At 48.2% G+C, this 18,783-nt stretch overlaps 1 protein-coding gene across 4 annotated transcripts in view; it reads right to left on the bottom strand.

Moving 5' to 3' along the window:
- SASH1 (SAM and SH3 domain containing 1) overlaps positions 1-18,783 on the bottom strand; it is a 195,254-nt gene that overhangs the window by 74,068 nt on the left and 102,403 nt on the right. For all 4 annotated transcript variants that reach the window (XM_032873140.1, XM_032873141.1, XM_032873142.1 and 1 more), the window contains exons 5-6: positions 2,573-2,613; positions 201-287 (exon numbers count right to left, since the gene is read on the bottom strand). In XM_032873140.1, coding sequence (XP_032729031.1) covers positions 201-287; positions 2,573-2,613 — 128 coding nt within the window. The remainder of the gene's footprint in view (positions 1-200; positions 288-2,572; positions 2,614-18,783) is intronic.

The raw sequence follows: 18,783 nt of genomic DNA, 5'->3' as shown, positions 1-18,783 counted from the left end.
ATTAAAAAAAAAAAAAAGAAAGAAAGAAACCCACTGGTATGAAGTCTTAAAAGTCACGAGAGGACTGTCAGAAAACTTGGAATCTTTGTGGGCCCAGGCAACGAGTGCTTCTGACTGGCCTCCAGTTAGATTAGTGGGCACAGGCTTTTCAACATTTGGGACCTAAAAGGACCTACTGTCCGCCAGCTGTGGCACAGTACCTTTTGAAGTCTGTCTCATTATTCCTTTCTGGTTCTTTCGGAAGTTCTGCCAGAAATACTTATTTTTCTTCTTCCAATCTCCTTTTCCTTTAAAAATGAAAGGGGGAAAAAAAAGGCACAAGCAATAAATTCATTAATAACAAAAGTAGCCTCTTCTTTATAATTCAAAGCTTATAAGAATACTTTGATTTCACAAAAAGACAGTTTTTCTCTTTCGGTTTATGAAAGACTTGGAAATGCCTAAAAAGTTGTTTAAAGGAAATGCAAATTTCCTAGCAGCAAGTAATAGAGCAGTGGGGTTAAGACAAGAAATAAAGAAACATCAAAAAGGCAGGCAAAACACACATTCGTGTATTCACTTTGATGTTGTTTAACTAGTGTGTCTAATTTTGCCCTGTCTTGTCTTGTGGTCGAGTCTCCCCCTCGGGTCTCGGCCACAATTATTTCAACGAAACCACAAATGGAACACTTTAAGAAGTGAACTTTGTTTTGTCATTATCCCTGTTGTTGATCTCCCCTTGATTTATTTCTGTTGTTGCAGACTTAATGAAGACGACAGGAGGGTGATTATGTCCTGGGTGTGCTTGTCCGTCAGTCCTCAGAGTTGGCTCTGGGAGCCCATGGGGTTGACCTGCGCTGTTACTCTGTGGCATCGAGTTTGCTGGGAGGCAGGGGATGCAGCTGCAGGGTAGGCAAGGTGGGGAGAGCGGGCTCCTGCCTCTCTGGCTTTCAGGCCACTTACTGACCTACTATCTGCAGCTGACCCGGGGTACAATGATGAGAAAAGCAGACTGCCATCCTGCTGTGACAGCTCCCAACGGAGCTCCCTCCTCCCCCTCCTCCACCCTCACCCCCTGGACTGTTTTGGGGACAGCTGCCCTTGTTTGCAGGGGAAAACCATGTCACTGCAGTAGCTAGACATCTCCAGTGTTTGCTAGGGTTCCGATCATTGCTGATCTACAATGCCTTTTAAAAAGCAAAAGGAAAGGAAAAGAGCAAGTAAAAGAAGAGACTAGCCCTGTGTTTAAAGATGAAATGAAAGAGCAGGTCTCATGCAGACGGGGCACATGCACAGCAACAGCTTTGTCACTGTCACCACTTGGTGTCCCTGGCTGCTACGCGGCCACTGGAAATGGCCCAGTGGAGAGATGGGCTGCTGGTTTCCAAGGTCTAGACTGGTGGTGCTGGCCAATGCAGCACAGACACGTGGCAACCTGGGGCTGCTCCCGGGCTCTGTATGGCACCGTGTGGGAACACCAAAGGCCCTCATGTAAGTGCAGACGGGCCCTGGAGCTCTGGAATGAAGCCCACGCCCGCTGCGAGGAGACTTTCTTGGTACCCGGAACCTCGGAGGGGGGTGTGAGGGCACCTGCTGCTTTCCAGCTACAGCAAATACTAGCACGGAAGATGAGAGCAGAAGGAGGGCCATCACTCATTCAGCTTTCCTCTCAGGCAATTCGGGATCATGACATATTTCTTTTCCTGGAGAATATACTCTCCCCTTCCTCTATTTTAATGTTTCCAAAATGAAGGTGCAAATTGAAAAATAAATAGCAGCTAACATGTACTGAGTACTTACCATGCCCAGGCACCCTGTTCTTTAATGGCTTATCTCACTTAATATGGCAATAAACAGGATGTATTATTGTTCCCATTTAGTGGATGAGAAACTGGACACTTCAGGAAGCAAGTGACTTGCTCAAGGCCCTAACCACTGAGTTTGAAGACTCCTTATTCAAACTCAAATCAAAACCTGACCCGAGCACCTATGCTTCTTATCATAATGACCTTGCCAGACTTGCTCTGACCCAACAGAAAAGATGTTATTAAATCAAGAGTGGGTTTTACAATCAAGGAAATATAAAATATTTAACACCTTAATTGTGCATAGTCTTTGATTCAAAAGTTCCAAATCAAAGGATTTATCCTAAGGATGTGATTAGGGATAGGCTGAAGGATTTTTCAGATAGAATCAATTCTCTGAGAGCAAAAATTAAAGACGACTTAAATGTTCAGCAAACAAGAGATGGCTGATTTAAATTGTGGCCCATCCCATATGATGGAACTTACAGACTTCAAAATTTTACCATAAAGAATACTTAATCGATGTGGGAAAATGCTCAGGATGTTATTCAATTGAATGGAATTCAATTGAAAGAACTTATAAAATAATATGCAGCGAATGAAACCAATTAGGTTTAAAAGGAAACATACAGGCAGGGGTAAAGAGAGGAAAGAGATGTATCAAAATCTTAACAGTGTTTCTTCCTGGGTGCAAACATTCTTTGTGGTTTTTGTTGTGTTCACAGTTTCTGTGTTCTATAAAGTATTAAAATAATTTAAGTTGTTAAACCAAGAAAAGGAATACTGACCTACAGAGCTGTCTTCTGAGTTTGACTTAGGAAGAGTGTTCCTAGAAAAGAAAAACATGTCTGATTACGAGGGAGCCTTACCTTTGTGCGAGGACCGAAAACCCTCCCATCTCGGCCACCCCGGGAATCATCACCACCTAGACAAGCCAGGGAGATTCTGATACAGTATTTACCACTAGCCTTATCTAGCCAGCTGCTGCCTTTCTAGAAACACACTTAGGAACCATTTGTCAACATTTATTGCAGACTCACTCCGGGGTAAGACCTCTATTAAATGAAGGGAATGGATTTCACTAGACGATCACCCGATGATCCACTTCTGTGAACTATTAGCCACACGTTAAGTTACTGCCACTGAGAAGTCTCTTGTGTAAGTGGGACAGAGAAAGCAGATCGTAGTAAAAATACAGGCCCAGGACCACAAGTGCCAGCTGTTCAGGCCAGCAGTGAGTAGGGCGGTCAGCCTCAGGAGAAAGGTGGGCAATGAGACGCCCCACACAGAGGGAGGAGACGGGAGCTGATGGTTGGCAGGCAGGCTATCTGCCTTGCTAGATCCTCCTCTGTTCGAAGAGAAGCCAGGAAATCTGCTTTAAAAAACAAACAAACAAAAACAAAAAAGCAGCTCCACATTTTTAAGCGATGGCAAATAATTCCATGTTTTTAAAAATGTGTCCAAGTTCATCAACATGTGTCTGGACACCAGAGATGGCCCACACGCCCCCTACTGCGTCTGCCAGCCTGTGACAAATACAGACAGATCCAAATAACTTGGAACACGAACACAACCCAAAACCAATTACTTGTTTCTCTAGAACACACATAGACAGATACCAACTTAAATTAGGAAGGAAAGAAACCAAAGTAAGTTCAAACAGGTTCTCTCCTCAAGGTCAGAGGAGAGTGGAGCAGAGCCTTTCACTGGGCGAGTCCAGAACCTAGAGGGTAGTAAGTTCGGTGTACACGTGCAGATAAGGAAAGTCAGGAAGAAGGAACCTGTATCTGGACAGAAACACGAGGATCCTCAGGGGGTTCATAACTGAATCTTCACTACGTTCACCTGCCAGGGAGGATGGCGGGGGCGGGGGGGGAGGGCATGTGGCAAAAACACATTCCTGATGGGAGAATGCACGGGGAGACAGAGGCTGGGAGGCCAGAACTGTGTTACACTGAGGCTATCAGAGGAAGAGAAGAGCACGCAAACAGCGATGTGTGGCCCACCTTATGGGTGAAAAGGACCTCTACGATTTGAGATGACCAGAGAAAGCAGGATGGGGCTTTCTGTCACGCAGAGCCACCTGGGATAACACACCTCTCTTCAAGGCAAGGCCACCGATGCCGGCTGACTGCTGTGGGCCAGGTGAGCACAACAACTGGGCCTGTAAGCACCTTCCAAGCCAAAGGCTGAGAGAAGAGGACCGTTGCTGACTCACGCACAAATCTAACAGACCTCTACTGTCCGTGAGGGGAATTGCTCAGAAAGAAACAATGGAGGCATCTTGGGTGCTGAGGACGAGAGCTAGACCCGAAGGCATTCTTTCCCATCACCACTAGCTGTGAACATAGAAAATGTAAGGAAAACCTACCCTGTTACTGAATTTTGCCGAGCTTTAGCTCCAAGGATCTCCTCTCTGCCCTCCAAGCCACGCAAAAATGAAAACGACTCAATATAGACTTACTTAAACAGCCACTTCCATTCTTAATTCATTCAGCAAAAATGTACTGAATGCTATCATGAGTAAGGTACATGGGTGATTACAAAGAAATGGGACTCTTGATGCGACAAACAAGAGCAAAGAAGAAAGAAGTAGGCACACAGGAGAAGCAACAGCAGGAGGAAGGGGAGGGCAGGACCGGGGGTGGAGGATGGAGAAAAGGAAGCAACAGCAGCCATGGGTCATTTAAGTGCTCAGGGCCACAGAGGTGCAGAGGTACGGGCACAGCAAAGTGGCAGCAGAGAGCAGACTGTAGGGAGCTGCCTAGCTAGCTGGGGTTAAAGCAGAAGATCCTTCAAAAAAAATATGGGTGTGTGGGTGGCATAGTCGGTTAAGGGACTGATTCCTGATTTCAACTCAGGTGGTGATCTCAGGGTCAGGAGATCGAGCCCTGCATTAGGCTCCCTGCTCCGCATGGAGATTGCTTGTTCCTCTCCCTCTGCCCCTCCCCACTCCATGCTCTCTCACTGCAAAATCAAAGAAAGAAAGGAAGAATATGTGAGCTAAAGTTTGCGTTCCTGTATTTTGTTTATTCAAACTTTATTCTGTTGCATTTTGAGCTCAAAGTCATAGTAAGGTGCACCAGTCCACCTCCCAGCACAGTCATCCCCTGCTTTTGCTTTACCTGCTTACAGCAAAGAAAGCAGCACAGTTATTTTAAAAATCACTCTAAGGAACAAGGAAACTCTTGACCTAATTGCTAAGGACCAAAGACATGAAATACCCCTAGCTCTTGATCAACTACTTAACTATGTAATAAATTACAAATATGTATGTGAACTTTTACTTTTCCTAAAAGACGTGTTTTCAGGTGCCTGGGTGGCTCAGTCAGTTAAGTGTCTGCCTCTGGCTCAGCTCATGATCTCAAGGTCCTGGGATCAGTCCTGCATTGGGCTCCCTGCTCAATGGGGAGTCTGCAGCTTCTCCTACCGTCCCTCACATGCTCCCATGCACTGATCTGCTCTCTCTCACTAAAATAAGTGAAAATAAATAAATAAAATAAATATTTTCACGGGGAAAATAGCCTAAAGAAACGTTACTTTCCTTCAGTCCTTTGCTGATTACAGAAATAGTCCCTTACTGAGTTGTAAGGAATTTTACCCATCATTGAATTCAATCCCAATTCTATAGGGAACATGACCTCCAGAAGTTACAGGAGTGGTCCAAGCTTTCACCAGCTGGTTAGAGGCCAACAGGGAGCTCTCCCTAGACATGGGCAGCCCAGCTGTCTTTCCATCAGATGCTGGACTCTTCCTCTCTAGAAAAAATGTCCAGAAAATTGTTTATATCCTATTCTTAAAGAACTCAAAGGCCAACCTCTATTTTCCAACCCATTTTTCATTCTTCCTGACAAATGGGAATGTCTTCTACCACAAATATATTCCAGAACCCACACTGCATACAAAGGTAAGCTCTATTTCACAGTTGTCACAAAATATAAATGCATTTTCCTCTATAAAATGCTAGCCTTTAATTTTTTAAATGTGTATCTACTTTCTTCAAATTATCACACATATTTAACAATTTATCCTCAGATTGGCACTTTGGATCTTTTCATTAGAAGAGGTGCTTCTACTAGCGAATGTTTGCGTTTCCCCCAGGTGGCCAGCAGATGGCACTACAGCTCCTCTATTCATCTTGCGGTGCCAAATGAGGGTTTTATTTTTAAGGTTTCACAAGTTCACAATCGAGATACTGGCCAAAGAACAGCAAGTCAGTGTTTCCCAAGTGTACAGCTCCCCAACTCATCAATTTGCAAAGGGGGGAAATGACACCATATAAAGTTTAATTTGGACGCAGTGAACTGTCCCTGCAAACAGAGGCTGGCAGGCAGAGCAGAGATGGGAAATGCCATCTTTCTCCTTGAGACTGATTGTAAAATTCATCCGGCAGGAGCAGAAGTTAGTGATGTAACCAGATTCCAAATCTGGATGGCAGCAGGTGGGAAGGGTCATTTACTGATCTCCTGGTGGAAGAAATTAATGCTCAGGAGTCAGTTCCAAAGAGGCCTCGTCGGAGCACCTTCTTACAGCCAGAAGCCGCAGGCCTGGGAATGGCTGGGCTGGAAGCAGGTTTGCCAGCCTCGCTCTCTATCCATCACGCTCACTGTCAACAGGGTAAAAAGGCTGGGAACTTCAGCACAGGGTCCCGGGTTTCCATGACTAGGACTGACAAGGACACAGTAATTAGCATTCTGCTGCACTTTGAACATCTACATAAGTATCAAATAATTTGAGTTTTGCATTCAGGCTCTGGACCCAATCTTAGAAGTACCTTTTCATCAATAACTACTACTATTAGACCCCAAGTGTAAATACTTTTTCCTCAATCTCTAAACTAACTTTAACACTCCCTGAACTCAAATAAAGCTCAATAAAGAATTTATAAATAAGATTAAAACAAAACAAAACAAAACAATTTAAAGGATAGCATCCCAGCACTTAACCAGTTCCTTCCATCATACCTCCGTCTTTAGCAAATTCTTTGTTCAACTGTTTTATTCCTTTCTTCTCACTCATTCATTCGTTTTCTTCCCTTCAATAAACATTCATCCAACTCCCATTACGAGTCTGGCATCCTTTGAGGTATTGAGAATGTAGCAGTAAATAAGACAGGTAAGATCCTGAAGGTGCTCTTGGAGCAAAAGATGGGGGTGAGAAGCGAGGTGGAGGGTGCAGGTCAGGAAGTGGGGAGAATTCCTGCTGGGATGGACAGAGAAGGTGTCTCTGAAAAGGTGACAGGTGAAGAGAGACCTAGGTGATGTGCTGGCATGACAGGCAGTGGCCCTGACATGGAAGGCTGAGTAGGGAAAGAGCAGAGGAAGAAAGCAAGAGGTCTACTCTACACACACTCAGTCCGAGGCGCTTCCTGAACATCCTTGTGCAGATATTAAAGGGACAGTTGGGTATGCGAGTCTAGAGTTCAAGGGCACCGCTCAGGACTGGAGATCAGAATTTGGAAGTCACGTGCATATTTAAAGCTAGGAGACCAAGAAACACAGTGAAGAGATGTGGGATGAGCACTGGGCTCAACGGCAATGCGATCTTCAGGGTCAGAAGAAGGTGGTGAAGGAGCCATGGGACTTAGGAAACAGTCATGGGGAGAAGAAAAACCAGGAGCATGCTTTTACCCTTTCTGGCTAAAATCATATAAAATTGATTTTATAGAAACTATATTGCTGCTCCAAATGTCATACAGGGAAAGTTCTAGGTTGCTTTCTTTTCTTTTCTCTTGAGCCTTGCTTCATAGTAGAGCTCTCCATGGGGCCACAGGGAAGGAGAAACACAAAGGTCAGATTGAAATACTTTAAATTTGTATGGAATTCTACCTCTTAAAAAAAACAACAACGCTCTTGTTGGCAATCCCCATCACAGAACAGGATGACCACTGAGGCTTGGGAGTGATGACGTGGCTAATGACAGAGGGCCAGGCAGGGACACCCTGGGCTTGGAAGCCACGTCTCCAGCACTGGAGGGGCCCAATGCTTCGTGCACCTCACCATACTGTTTCTCATTTACGTAACAGAAATTCATAATATGTCCCATGTGTACGAAACCAGTTGTTGGGTGAGTTATGGAAGAACAATACTCAGAAGAACCTGTGAAGACTGAGCAGGTTTTCAACCCCAAAGGTGAACACAGCCCCTAGGTTTATGAGAACCAAGCATTTCAAGAGAATTGCAGGATTTGGTTGTGCTGATTTGAAAGATCTGTCTGCTTGCTGGAGTAAAGGAGGCCATGGACTTTGGCTCAGGCTCACTTTTCTTCTCGTCTATTTATATACAAAGAGCCTCAGGTGCCTCTAGGCAAAGACAACTCTGTCTTCCTGTGATGTACTTAGCCTGGCACAGCAGAGAAGTATAACGAATGCCCTGGCATACAGCAGTTCCCAAAATAGACCTCGTGTTTTTGTTTTGATGGCCTGTCCAGAAACTTCATTATAACCAAGCAAGAAAAAGAAAAAAAGGAAGAAAGAAAAGAGAAAAAAAAAAAAAAAAAGGCTATAACCTAATTTCCAGGAAAAGAACATGTGCTATCCATTACTAGAAAACCTATACTTAAGAGATTTTTAAGTTTCCTTTATCTTGAGTCTCCAGAAATACACTTCTTCATTAGTTTCTTTCCTGCTGAATTTTGAATCAGGGCTTTTGCCATGTCTGGGTCTCTTCCTGCAACATCCCCGGCCTGCAAGAAGCAGTCCCCAAAGCCAGGAGTGTTTTCCTCAAGATGTGGGAAAAGGACTAAGCCATCTGTGCTATTGAGCTATGAGGGGGAGGCAGAGAGAAGGTAAAAGGGTTGAGGAGCTTTTTAGTAGTTGATTTTTTTTTTCTTATGTGGTGATATATTTCTTATACGTTGACTATTCCTTGTAAGTTGATATGCCTTCCTTAAATATTTTGCTTAGTGACAAAGCATTTTATATAAAGCAGGAAATTCCTTAATTTAGTATTTCTTATTATCCTTTGGATAGCAAAGATATTTTTCATCATAGGAACGTATCTCCCCTATTTCATAAAAATATATATGAAGCAAAATTCTGTGTAGACTATCTACTGTCAGCTATAAAAATTCAAGGCTCCCCACCCTTCCCCAGCCATGGGGCCAGGACGAGGATGAGACAGGAGAGACACAAGGGGTCCATGCTGCTAGAGGGGCTCACTCTCAGGGTCCACTCTGTGTCGTATGTGTCTCTCTTGCTTTACCCAAACAGGTGCAGGATTTCATGCACATAGTAGAACTTACCTTGCAAACTTGCTGGCTCAGATTGAAGGTAATTCTATTGCTCAAATCTGGTATATGTCGTTAGAATCCTAAGATTATTAACAACAATGACAACATCGGTGACATGTTGTCCCCTGGTCACAACACTCCCCATACAGGCCTTTTCTTTCATTTCAGCCTATTCCCAGCCTGTACCTTTGGGCTTTTGTTACAAGGTCACCTCTGCATCCCTTATTCTGGGCTCTCGCAGTTTCTAAATTGCCACAGTTCCTCCTTCTAATTTTTTTTGGCACTGACTTCCGTCAAGTGATTCAGATGGCCGTCCCCAATTCCTCTTCTTGACCGCACTCCCTACAAGCAATTCATGTGTTCTCACAATCCACCGTTTTCCTTGCAGTGATGACCGAACGTGATGTCGGTGGTTTTCCGCCCGCGTTCCCCGGCGCCGTAGTTCTCCCAGCTGTTTATTCCCTGCTGTCCTCCTGACGTGGTAAGAACTGCACCAAGTTAAGTCACTGCAGGCAGCACAGGGTACACCGAAGAACTGGTAAATGGCGAGAAGCTTTCCGGGACGGATGGATGTCATGGAAGTGGTCTGGACCAGCCCATGGCGTGACCTTTACTCTCCCAGAGAAAAGGCCGTGATGCGTGGATATGGGCTCAAAACGACAAGCCCATCCAGTGTTTATTCCCAATTTGAAGAGGCCCTCCCCCATACCGATCCAATGCTCCCCCTGAGAAAGTGCGGAAAGGCCACGTTCAAGTCTGATATTTTCCAGCCATGAGTTTGGACATTCTCAACTTTTTTCCTGCCCCACCCTCTTTTGTCATCTCTGGTTGAAACTGCCATCAGATTCACTGTAGATGAACTTATTCCTTCTATACGAGATGTCTCAAAAAGGTCTTTTACTCAGAAGAATACAGAGAGAGCGTCAACGCAGGCATGCAACTTATAGCAAAAACGGTTTCTGTTAGGCTTCAGTCCCCTGCTAATTATATTAGGTAGATGGAAATTCGAGGTATCTAAACACGATCTTTGCTGCGAATCAAGCCTATCTCTCTCTCTTTCTAGCACCAACTTCCCTCAAATAGCTAGGATGGACACGGGACTCCTCTTCTACTTCTCAATTGCACTAGACAAAAGCAATCCACGTTTCTCCGAGAATTAAACACACTCATGCACGCGCACACACACACACACACACACCAGTGACTGAACATGACTGCCGAGGTAGAGACGGATGGGCCAATGATTGGTATCCATATGTGAATGACATTCCCTAGATCTAGGAAGGCTTCTTCCTGTAGGAAGCCGCCTACCACCACAGCTCAGTGTGGGTTCCGGAGCCCCACCTCCAGGGCTCAAAGCCCAGCTCTACCATTCACCAACCAGTCACTCTGAACAAATTACTTTGTCCCAGTGAATTCCAGTTTCCTTCTATGCAAGACAGGCATAGTATTACCTATTGCATAGATTTTCTAGAGATTTCCGTGAACTATGACTTGTATGGAATTTAGAACATGTTTGTACAGGCAAAGCACCACCACCAAGATGTTAGCGATGAGGACGGCTGCGGACCCAAGTCTCTCTCAGTCTGGCTCAGAGGGTCCTCCAGCTTCTTGACATGGAAGGGGCTGGTTCCCTGGCACCCGGGGGTGGCCAACCAGCTTCCCAGGCCAACAACAGGCTCCACCTATGCTGAATCTGAAATCCACCACAGAGACGCACTGGAAGAGATCTGTGTCCTGTCGTTCACCCAATGGTAACTGTCCCAAACGTTAACGACAGAGCACATGGGCAGAAGCTTTTGTTTGGGTTTTTTAAAAGATTTTTTTTTTTATTTATTTGATAGACAGAGATCACAAGCAGGCAGAGAGGCAGGCAGAGAGAGAGGAAGGGAAGCAGGCTCCCTGCTGAGCAGAGAGCCCGATGCAGGACTCGATCCCCCGACTCTGGAACCATGACCTGAGCCGAAGGCAGAGGCTTTAGCCCACTGAGCACCCAGGCACCCTGGGCAGAAGTTTAAGTATCGTGCCTGAAACACAGCCAGATGCCACCTCTCCACAGCATGACCTGTTTGTGTCTGGACAGCAACCTCACTGAGGCCAGGACGATGCCCCGTGCAGAGCTGGACATGCACCCAGAGGCGGGCCTGGGGCATGGAGCATAGAATCTAGGAGAGCACATGGTCGTCTTCCCTGATTTCTAGCCCCCCCCCCCCATGGGCGTTTTCTTTTCCATCTGGGGTTTATTATTCTTTATTTGTCACCTTGTGGGTTTGGCCTCGCTAAGAAAGTTGATAAAATAAATTGCTGTACAGGGAAGCCTGGGTGGCTCAGTTGGTTAAGTGTCTGCTTTTGGCTCAGGTCATGGTCCTGGGATCCTGGGATCGAGTCCCGCATCGGGCTCCTGATCAGACAGGAGCCTGCCTCTCCCCCTGCCACTCCCCCTCCACACTTGTGCTTTCTCTCTCTGTCCCTCTCACTCACTCTCTCTCTCTCTCTGAGAAATAAGTAATTAAATAAGTAAGTAAGTAAGTAAGTAAGTAAGTAAAATCTTTAATAAATATGTGCTGCACGGATGGCCGCCCTGATGTGGTAACGTTGAAGGTCACCACTGTATTCCAGCCTTGAGAAGTTACAAACGCCTTCCCAATTCCTGCAAACTTAGTGACCCGTCAGTGTGTCCCTGTGACACACCAGATGGTGTATGATACTGTTTTCTAGGGAAGCTCAGTATGTGCAGGTAAGTCCAGTAAGGTCAGGAACTCCTCAGTCTCCTACAAAACCAACCAACCGTGCTTTTCGGTTTGGCATCTGCTGTTGGGTGTAGACAGTGAAGCCGTCTGCTGCCTGCTCAGGGCAACAGACACCGTCTGCAAAGGGCAACGGTCTGGACCTTCCAGGAGTTCACAACAGAATGAGGCAGATTAGATCGACGTGCTCAGGAGAAAGGCGGAGTTGTGCCCATTGCCTGCAGGGCCAGTGGCCTCCCATCCAAATTCCTCTTACCTTCTTTCTTACTAAGGGAACCATGATTTGTCTGGGTGACAGGGTACCCCGTTAAAACACTCACTTCCCCACACTCCCTTGCGGCTGGCGGAGGCTAAGTGGAGCTTCTGGCAGAGAAGATATAGCTGAATATTCACAGGGAGTGGTCTCTGGGAAAGCTAGGGTTTCCGTAATGACAAAGACTCACTCACCTTTTCCCATAATTTTGCCCTTTGCCCCTCCCCCCTCGGTTCTTCCTGAAACATGGACACAAGGCTTGAGAAGTCATCATTTCATCATAAGGATGAAAATCACGTATTAAAACTGGTGGAGAGCAAATACTTCCGTGAGCAACTGTACCAGCCTCCAGACTCCTTGCTGTATGAAGAAAACAGGCCCCCGTTTGCCTCATTAGTGTGGTCAGGTTCAGTTACAAATGACTGAATATAATCCTAAAAGATTCAGTGGGTTAAGGAGTGAAAATGATCAGGGGCACCTGGGTGGCTCAGCTGGTTCAATGTCTGGCTCTTAATTTCCGCTCAGGTCGTGATCTCGGGGTTGTGACATTGAGCCCCATGCTGGGCTCTGTGCCTGGCACGGAGCCTGCTCAGGAGTCTCCCTCTCCCTCTCTTGCCCTCTGCCCCTCACCCCCCACATGCATACTTTCTCTTCCTTTAAAAAAAAAAAAAAGTAGTAAAAATGACCGGGTTAAGCATTGGTCTGGGTTGACCCAGCACAGTCCTATCGATCCCACTGTATTTCAGGCTCCCAGAGACCATGAAAAGACTGATTACACAGATGCAGAAATGGAAGCCTGGCAAGTTCACGAAAGTGACTTACCTGACGGCAAATCACAGAGCTAGGGCTCAGCTCTCCTGGCCCCACTCCAGTGTTGGTCCCATGAAAACACCAGATTCATGAAGGCCAGGGTCTCTCCTGTCTGAATCACCACCCAATTCACAGTGCCAGATATGAAACCATGAGCCTCAAGTGTGTCCCTATTCTCCTATTATTAGCTCTGAAAGTGCAACTTAGGTTTGTGACTTGGCCACTGACATCCATGGATGTGGGTCAAGCTCTGATTTTTGACTTTCCCTCAACAGACACACAAAAGGTGTTGAATGAAAGGGAAACAAAGTTCTCTTTTGTTTTGTCTGCCTTCGGTGCAACCAATAAAAATGAATACCTTCCTTTTATGGCCTTGATGTGAATTTTATTTAGGTCCTTACATCTTAAGAATTACTGAATTACTGTCGAAAGCAAAATAAAACAGGATTTTAGTGCACTGTTTTCACCACAAAAGCTAGTTTTTATAAAATGAGAAAAGTACTGTAAGTAGCTTTCTTCGCATTTTCTAATGATGGCTATGCATTCTGCAAATGAGGAAAAAATATCCTTCCCTTCTATTTGCCCTTTAAAATCTAGCACATACAAGGGATACCTGGGGGGGCGCAGTCAGTTAAGCATCAGTTTTGGCTCAGGTCGTGATCTCAGGGTCCTGGGACCAAGCCCCGCATCGGGCTCCTTGCTCAGTGCAGAGTCTACTTGGGACTCTCCCTCCACCTCAACCCCACCCCTCTGTGCTCGCAAGCACACACACACTCTGTCTCGTAAGTAAATAAATCTTTGAAAACATAATAAAATTTGGTGTGTACATGTAATAAATCTGTGGTTCAAGAAAGGCTTTTCTGCAAGGAAACATGGCTGAGATGTGAGGCCAGCAGGATGGACAGGGAAGCACTGCATGTCCCCATGGTGGTTATCAGTATGCGTGGTACCGGCTCAGCACAAGAACAGCTCCCACCCCAGGCTGCCACTCTGCCTGGTACCAGGTGCATATGGAGTCCCTTACTCCAGCGGAGGCTGGCATGGTAAGGAAACCTAGCCTTTGGTATTCTTATCAAATGTGCGTGATGGGACGTCTGGGTGGATAAGTCGGGGAAGCATCTCCCTTTGGCTCAGGTCATGATTCCAGGGTCATGGGATCGAGTCCTGCATCGGGCACCCTGCTCAGCGGGGAGCCTGCTTCTCCCTCTCCCTCTGCCACTCTCCCTGCTTGCACTCTCTCGCTGTCTCTCTCTCTGACAAATATATAAAATCTTTACAAACAACAACAACAACTGTGCATGAACCTGCAGGGAATGCCAGACTGCTGGCCCCTAAGAGCCTCCGCCTCAGAGCGGGGAAAGGGAGAGGGGAGATGGCAGGAAAAGAGGCTCCATTCAACTATCTTCTCAGTCTGTTTCCATGGCAATGGCTCCGGAAGCGGGTCAGAACTTTCTCGGTGGAAACAAACAGCGGCTCCCATTCACCACTGCCTGGGCCACGCTGAGCATGCGGGCCGCTGTGCTGTCTGGGCCCAGAGGCCCCGGGTGGGGGGCATGGGGGCCAGGGCTGCCTGCCTTTCTTCTGTCAGCTGCTCTGAGGGGAGCAGGGGAGTCAGTGAAGCTGCCTCTGAAGGACAGAGTTGGAGCAGCTGCAGGACTGGAGGGCTCTTCTGTGCCCTGCTGGTCACAAGCTGGAGGCAGTGGCCAGCCACCATCTAGGACGTGGCTGTGGGAGCTGTCCACCTGCCCTACTTCTTCTGGTGGGCAGTACAAAGGATGGGGTCCTTTCCCCTGTGACCGCTGCCATAGCCCCACCTTCGATTTCTTCAGACACAACTGATGGAAAACTGTTACGTTATGAACACTGTGAAGATGGGAACTCTGGCTTTCCTAGCTCCTCAGATTTCCTTTTTTTTAACTGAGATATAACTGACACAGGACACATTAATTTTAAGAGTAACACATAATGAGCTGATATTTGGATGCATGGCAAGACGACTGCCACAATAAGTCTAGTTAGCTTCCGTCACGGTTCAGACCTCAATTTTAAATTCCCACACATGTCCTGTCACATCGCCATCCTCAAACTCCGCTGGCTGGTCTCACGTTGCTCTCGGATTGCTTCATATCCTTCCCCCTTCTGGTCCTGAGGCTTTATCTGAAGTGACGCATCAGCACCTGACAGAGACTCCGGGAAGCAGTGCCAGAGTCACCGTGATGACATGTGCCCTCTACCGCTGCAGGTGGGTGCCACCGCCACTCCCACGGCCGACTGAGATGTGGAGCAGAAGCAGGGACCGTGGACCCAAAGGAAAACAAACGGGCTTTGGCAGTGATTTGTAACACTAAGTTGGCCGCCTAGGAACCTTCTGGAAAACTTATTAAAGACTCCCGACTTCCATATCTGGAGAAGTCAATGTATGAGGCCTGGGCAGCGCCTGAGGTCTATCTTTCCAACAAGCTCTCCAGCTAACTGTGATGCGTGGGTAGGCCCACGACTGTCGGTGGCATTCAGGAGACACTGGCAACACATTCCCCAACCTCCCTTCTCCATTTCCTCCTTGCACCCTTCACTCCAAGGTCTCCAAAATCCAGTTAGGCAGGATTACAAGTGCAGTTTTCAGAAGAGAATTCAGAATACGAGACTACAATAAGACCACACAGCAGCCAAGCTTGTAGACACGAGGTTGGGGGTCAGGGGCAGTCCTGAGTACCCCATTTCCATCCTCAGTACTCAGCATGCAGGAGACACTCCTTAAAGACTGAATGAAGGAATTAGCCGGTGGGATGGAGGAATTTAAAAACTAGAAGCCTAACAAAGGTTCTGGTAAGTTTTAGACCTTCAGGATCCATCCCCTGGACCATGGGTCTCCCTGCCCTCCTGGGGGCTCGCAGACCAATCTGCTCATATCGACAACGGTCCTTCTAACATACAAAGCCCACCACTAGGCAATCCTTGAGCTGCTCTGAAGACCTCCCCGAGCTGGCACTGGGGCTGCACAGACTCTGAGCATTGCCCACCCCCAGAGTGCTGTGCTCAAATGCCTCTGCACACCCTTGCTTCTGTCTGGAATTCCCTTCCCCTCTAATTCCGCCTCCCCAACCCCTCCCCCTCCCTGTAGTGCTCACTCCTGTGGGCGACTGTGGTGGATGTGCAGCCTGTCAACATAGCTCCACGGGATCACATCTCCCAAGTCCCCTCCGCTGCCGTGTGCCGGGTCAGCAGGAGTCCCGGGAGCTCCTGCACGGGAGCTGCAGAGAGCAGAGGCAAAGTGGCTACTTTCTTTCTGTGCTTCAGAGTCTGTGCGGGGCATGAGGCCCTGTTGTACCTGACATGTGTCATGGTGGGGCCGGGACTCACTCGGGGGTGGGGGGCCGCAATCGGGGCCCCCGTGCTTGGATCGTGCCAGGCCAGGGGCTGCTGAGCATCTCGGGAAGGACACCAGCTCCTCCTGCAGATTCCTGGCGAGTCGAAACTGGAGGCTCACGTGGAGGCGGTGAGAGAGGACGTGTCCGTGTTTGCAGGTGGCAGTTCATTCCCTTTCCCCACATGGCCTGCATGTGACATCAGGCCACATCATCTGACACAGAGCAGCCAGCCCCAACAAACACCAGCAGTCAAAACCCTGCAATAACGTCACCTTAACGTCCACTTCTCCAACAGAAGCCAGTCTGATACCAAACTCTAGTGTCTGTGGTGGTGCCCAGCCCCCAGGGCCCAGCTGGCCATCCTCCTCCAGTCCCTGCTGTGCAGCCCTCACGGCACAGGACGATCGTGTTGTCATGACTTCTGTAGCTCCTAAGAGGACAGCTACCTTCCCATCCCATGCATCTTTCCAGCACCTAGCAACCCCATCCACACCATAGAAATCTGGAAAATGTTTATTCAGTTGCACTGCACTACAGCCCAACCCATCACAGGTCTTTCCTGATGCACCTGTCCGTGGTCTGCGTGGAGGCATCTGTGACAACAGGCCTGGCCCCGGCAGATAGATGGATCTATGTGAGAATTCCACCTCTGCCTGCCCAGGCTTTGTGACGGTGATCTTGGCAAGCCCTTTAGCCTTTCTGACCCCTTCCCCCCATGGACCCCACCCCATTTCCTTCACTGTTAGCTACCATTTACCTTGCATGATACCATAGGGGTCTTCCCTGTCCTTGCCAGGACAGTATTGCTATTTATCTACTGATTGCCTCCCCCCACTGCACCCCACCCCCTTGGCCCAGTGTCCTGTTCACCTCTCCTGCAGGAGACAGAAGAAACCACAGCCCCCTCGCATCCTAAGTTCCTCCTGGCAGTGGAAGCCTATCTCCAGCCGTTGCACACACCCCACCCCCGGGGTGGGGGGTGCACAGCCCAGGCATGTGGACTCCAGCTGGGGCCGGGCAGCTGGGGCTCACTCACCAGATGAAGCGAGGGGCAGGAGAGTCTGCGGTGGGGAACAGCTGAGGTGGGGAATTCTAGCACAGCTGCTCCTACCCCAAGCCCCTGAATTCTGGAATGTCGAGCCCCTCAAATATGCCATGCGACAGAGCACACACGCGTGCGGATGCAAAGCCACCCGCACAAACACGTCCTTCGGCACGCTGCGACTGCATGGGCTCCCTGAGGATAGCAGTCATCTCCTAGCCTCCCGTCTTTGGGGTATGGAAAGGAAAGGAAAGCTCCCGTAGCGGGAGCATGTTTTCTGTGGCCTGAGCCACTGGGGAGCTCTGCGCAGGACACCGCTGAATGAGAGAGAGGGTGAAAACCATAGACACGTGACCATGGCCACGGGTGATGCCACACGTCACAGAGGCCATGGAGAGACAACGAGCGAGACGTGGACCCCTACCATATGCCGGGCACCGCACTAGGTATCTCACACAACCAGCCTCAGAAAGAGCTTCTATTGCATACATTTTATGGTTTAGGAAACTGAGGCTTAGAGAATTTAAATAAACTGTTTCTCACCCCACAACTAGCAGAGCTTAATGCAGGCTCGTGGTCTGGCCAACACCAGCAGCAGCAGCAGAACAGCCCATGCAGACAGGCCACGCCAACTTGGCCACTGCAGGGCGTGCTCTGGACTGGGTCAGCGAAGGAAAGGAGACCACCCAATTCTAACTCATCACTGAGTAGCTGAAGCCTGGAGGGGTGACTCCAAGCAGACGGCCATCACAGACAGCAAGCACACCAAACGCTCCAGCCCCTGGGACAGGGACCTTGCCCTCCTGCCCACAGCCTTGGCAGACGGCTCTTGGTAAATGGATCAAAGGGAAAGAACGCATAATACACATACTAATCTAATGCCTGGCTCTTGGTGCAGCCCATTCGTTTTCTGAAAACTAAACTTGCCATTCTGCCTCTACTTCCCACCCTGCTGAGCTCATACAATGGCAGTCCAAGCGACCTCTGGTCCCCTTCGTGGCTCTGTGCTCACAAGCCACGAGCGCCCGGCTCCATCTCCTGGGAGGACAGTGGGCACTCAGCAAGGATACATCCACCTGAACAGGGCAGAACCAACTTGCAAGCTATTCTGAAGGACACACCTCCATGTGGTTTCCTCATCCCAGTGCACATATGTACGTCCCCCAGGGGAAAGATCTGGCATTCCTCTCCCCAGCCCACAGCCCTGCCACAAACAGGATGTGGAAACAGGATGCATTCATCTCAGCTCCAGGGGACACGGCTTGACCTGGATTTCCCAACAAACTTGCAGACCTCATCAGCAATTCTCAGTGAATCTGGTCTGTTCCAAAGGAGGATTCATAACTGCACAGCCTGCGGGTTTTAGTGCTTACTTCTACAAACGAAAATGAGCAGAGAGAGCCCCACCTTGTCATGCACAAGTCCACAGAACCACAGACGGCAGAGACCCTGTTTTCGAGGGTGTTCACGAGGGAAGGAGCCTGAGCCCTTCTTCTCCAACCCGTCTTCAGGAACAAGAGACTTTCTTATTGAGGAACAGGGTGGAGGT

Source organism: Lontra canadensis, unplaced genomic scaffold (assembly GCF_010015895.1).
Source record: "Lontra canadensis isolate GAN:19392208 unplaced genomic scaffold, GSC_riverotter_1.0 scaffold47, whole genome shotgun sequence".
Lineage (NCBI taxonomy): Eukaryota > Metazoa > Chordata > Mammalia > Carnivora > Mustelidae > Lontra > Lontra canadensis.
Note: the sequence above shows the minus strand (reverse complement) of the source record. Positions and strands in the feature narration are given on the sequence as shown.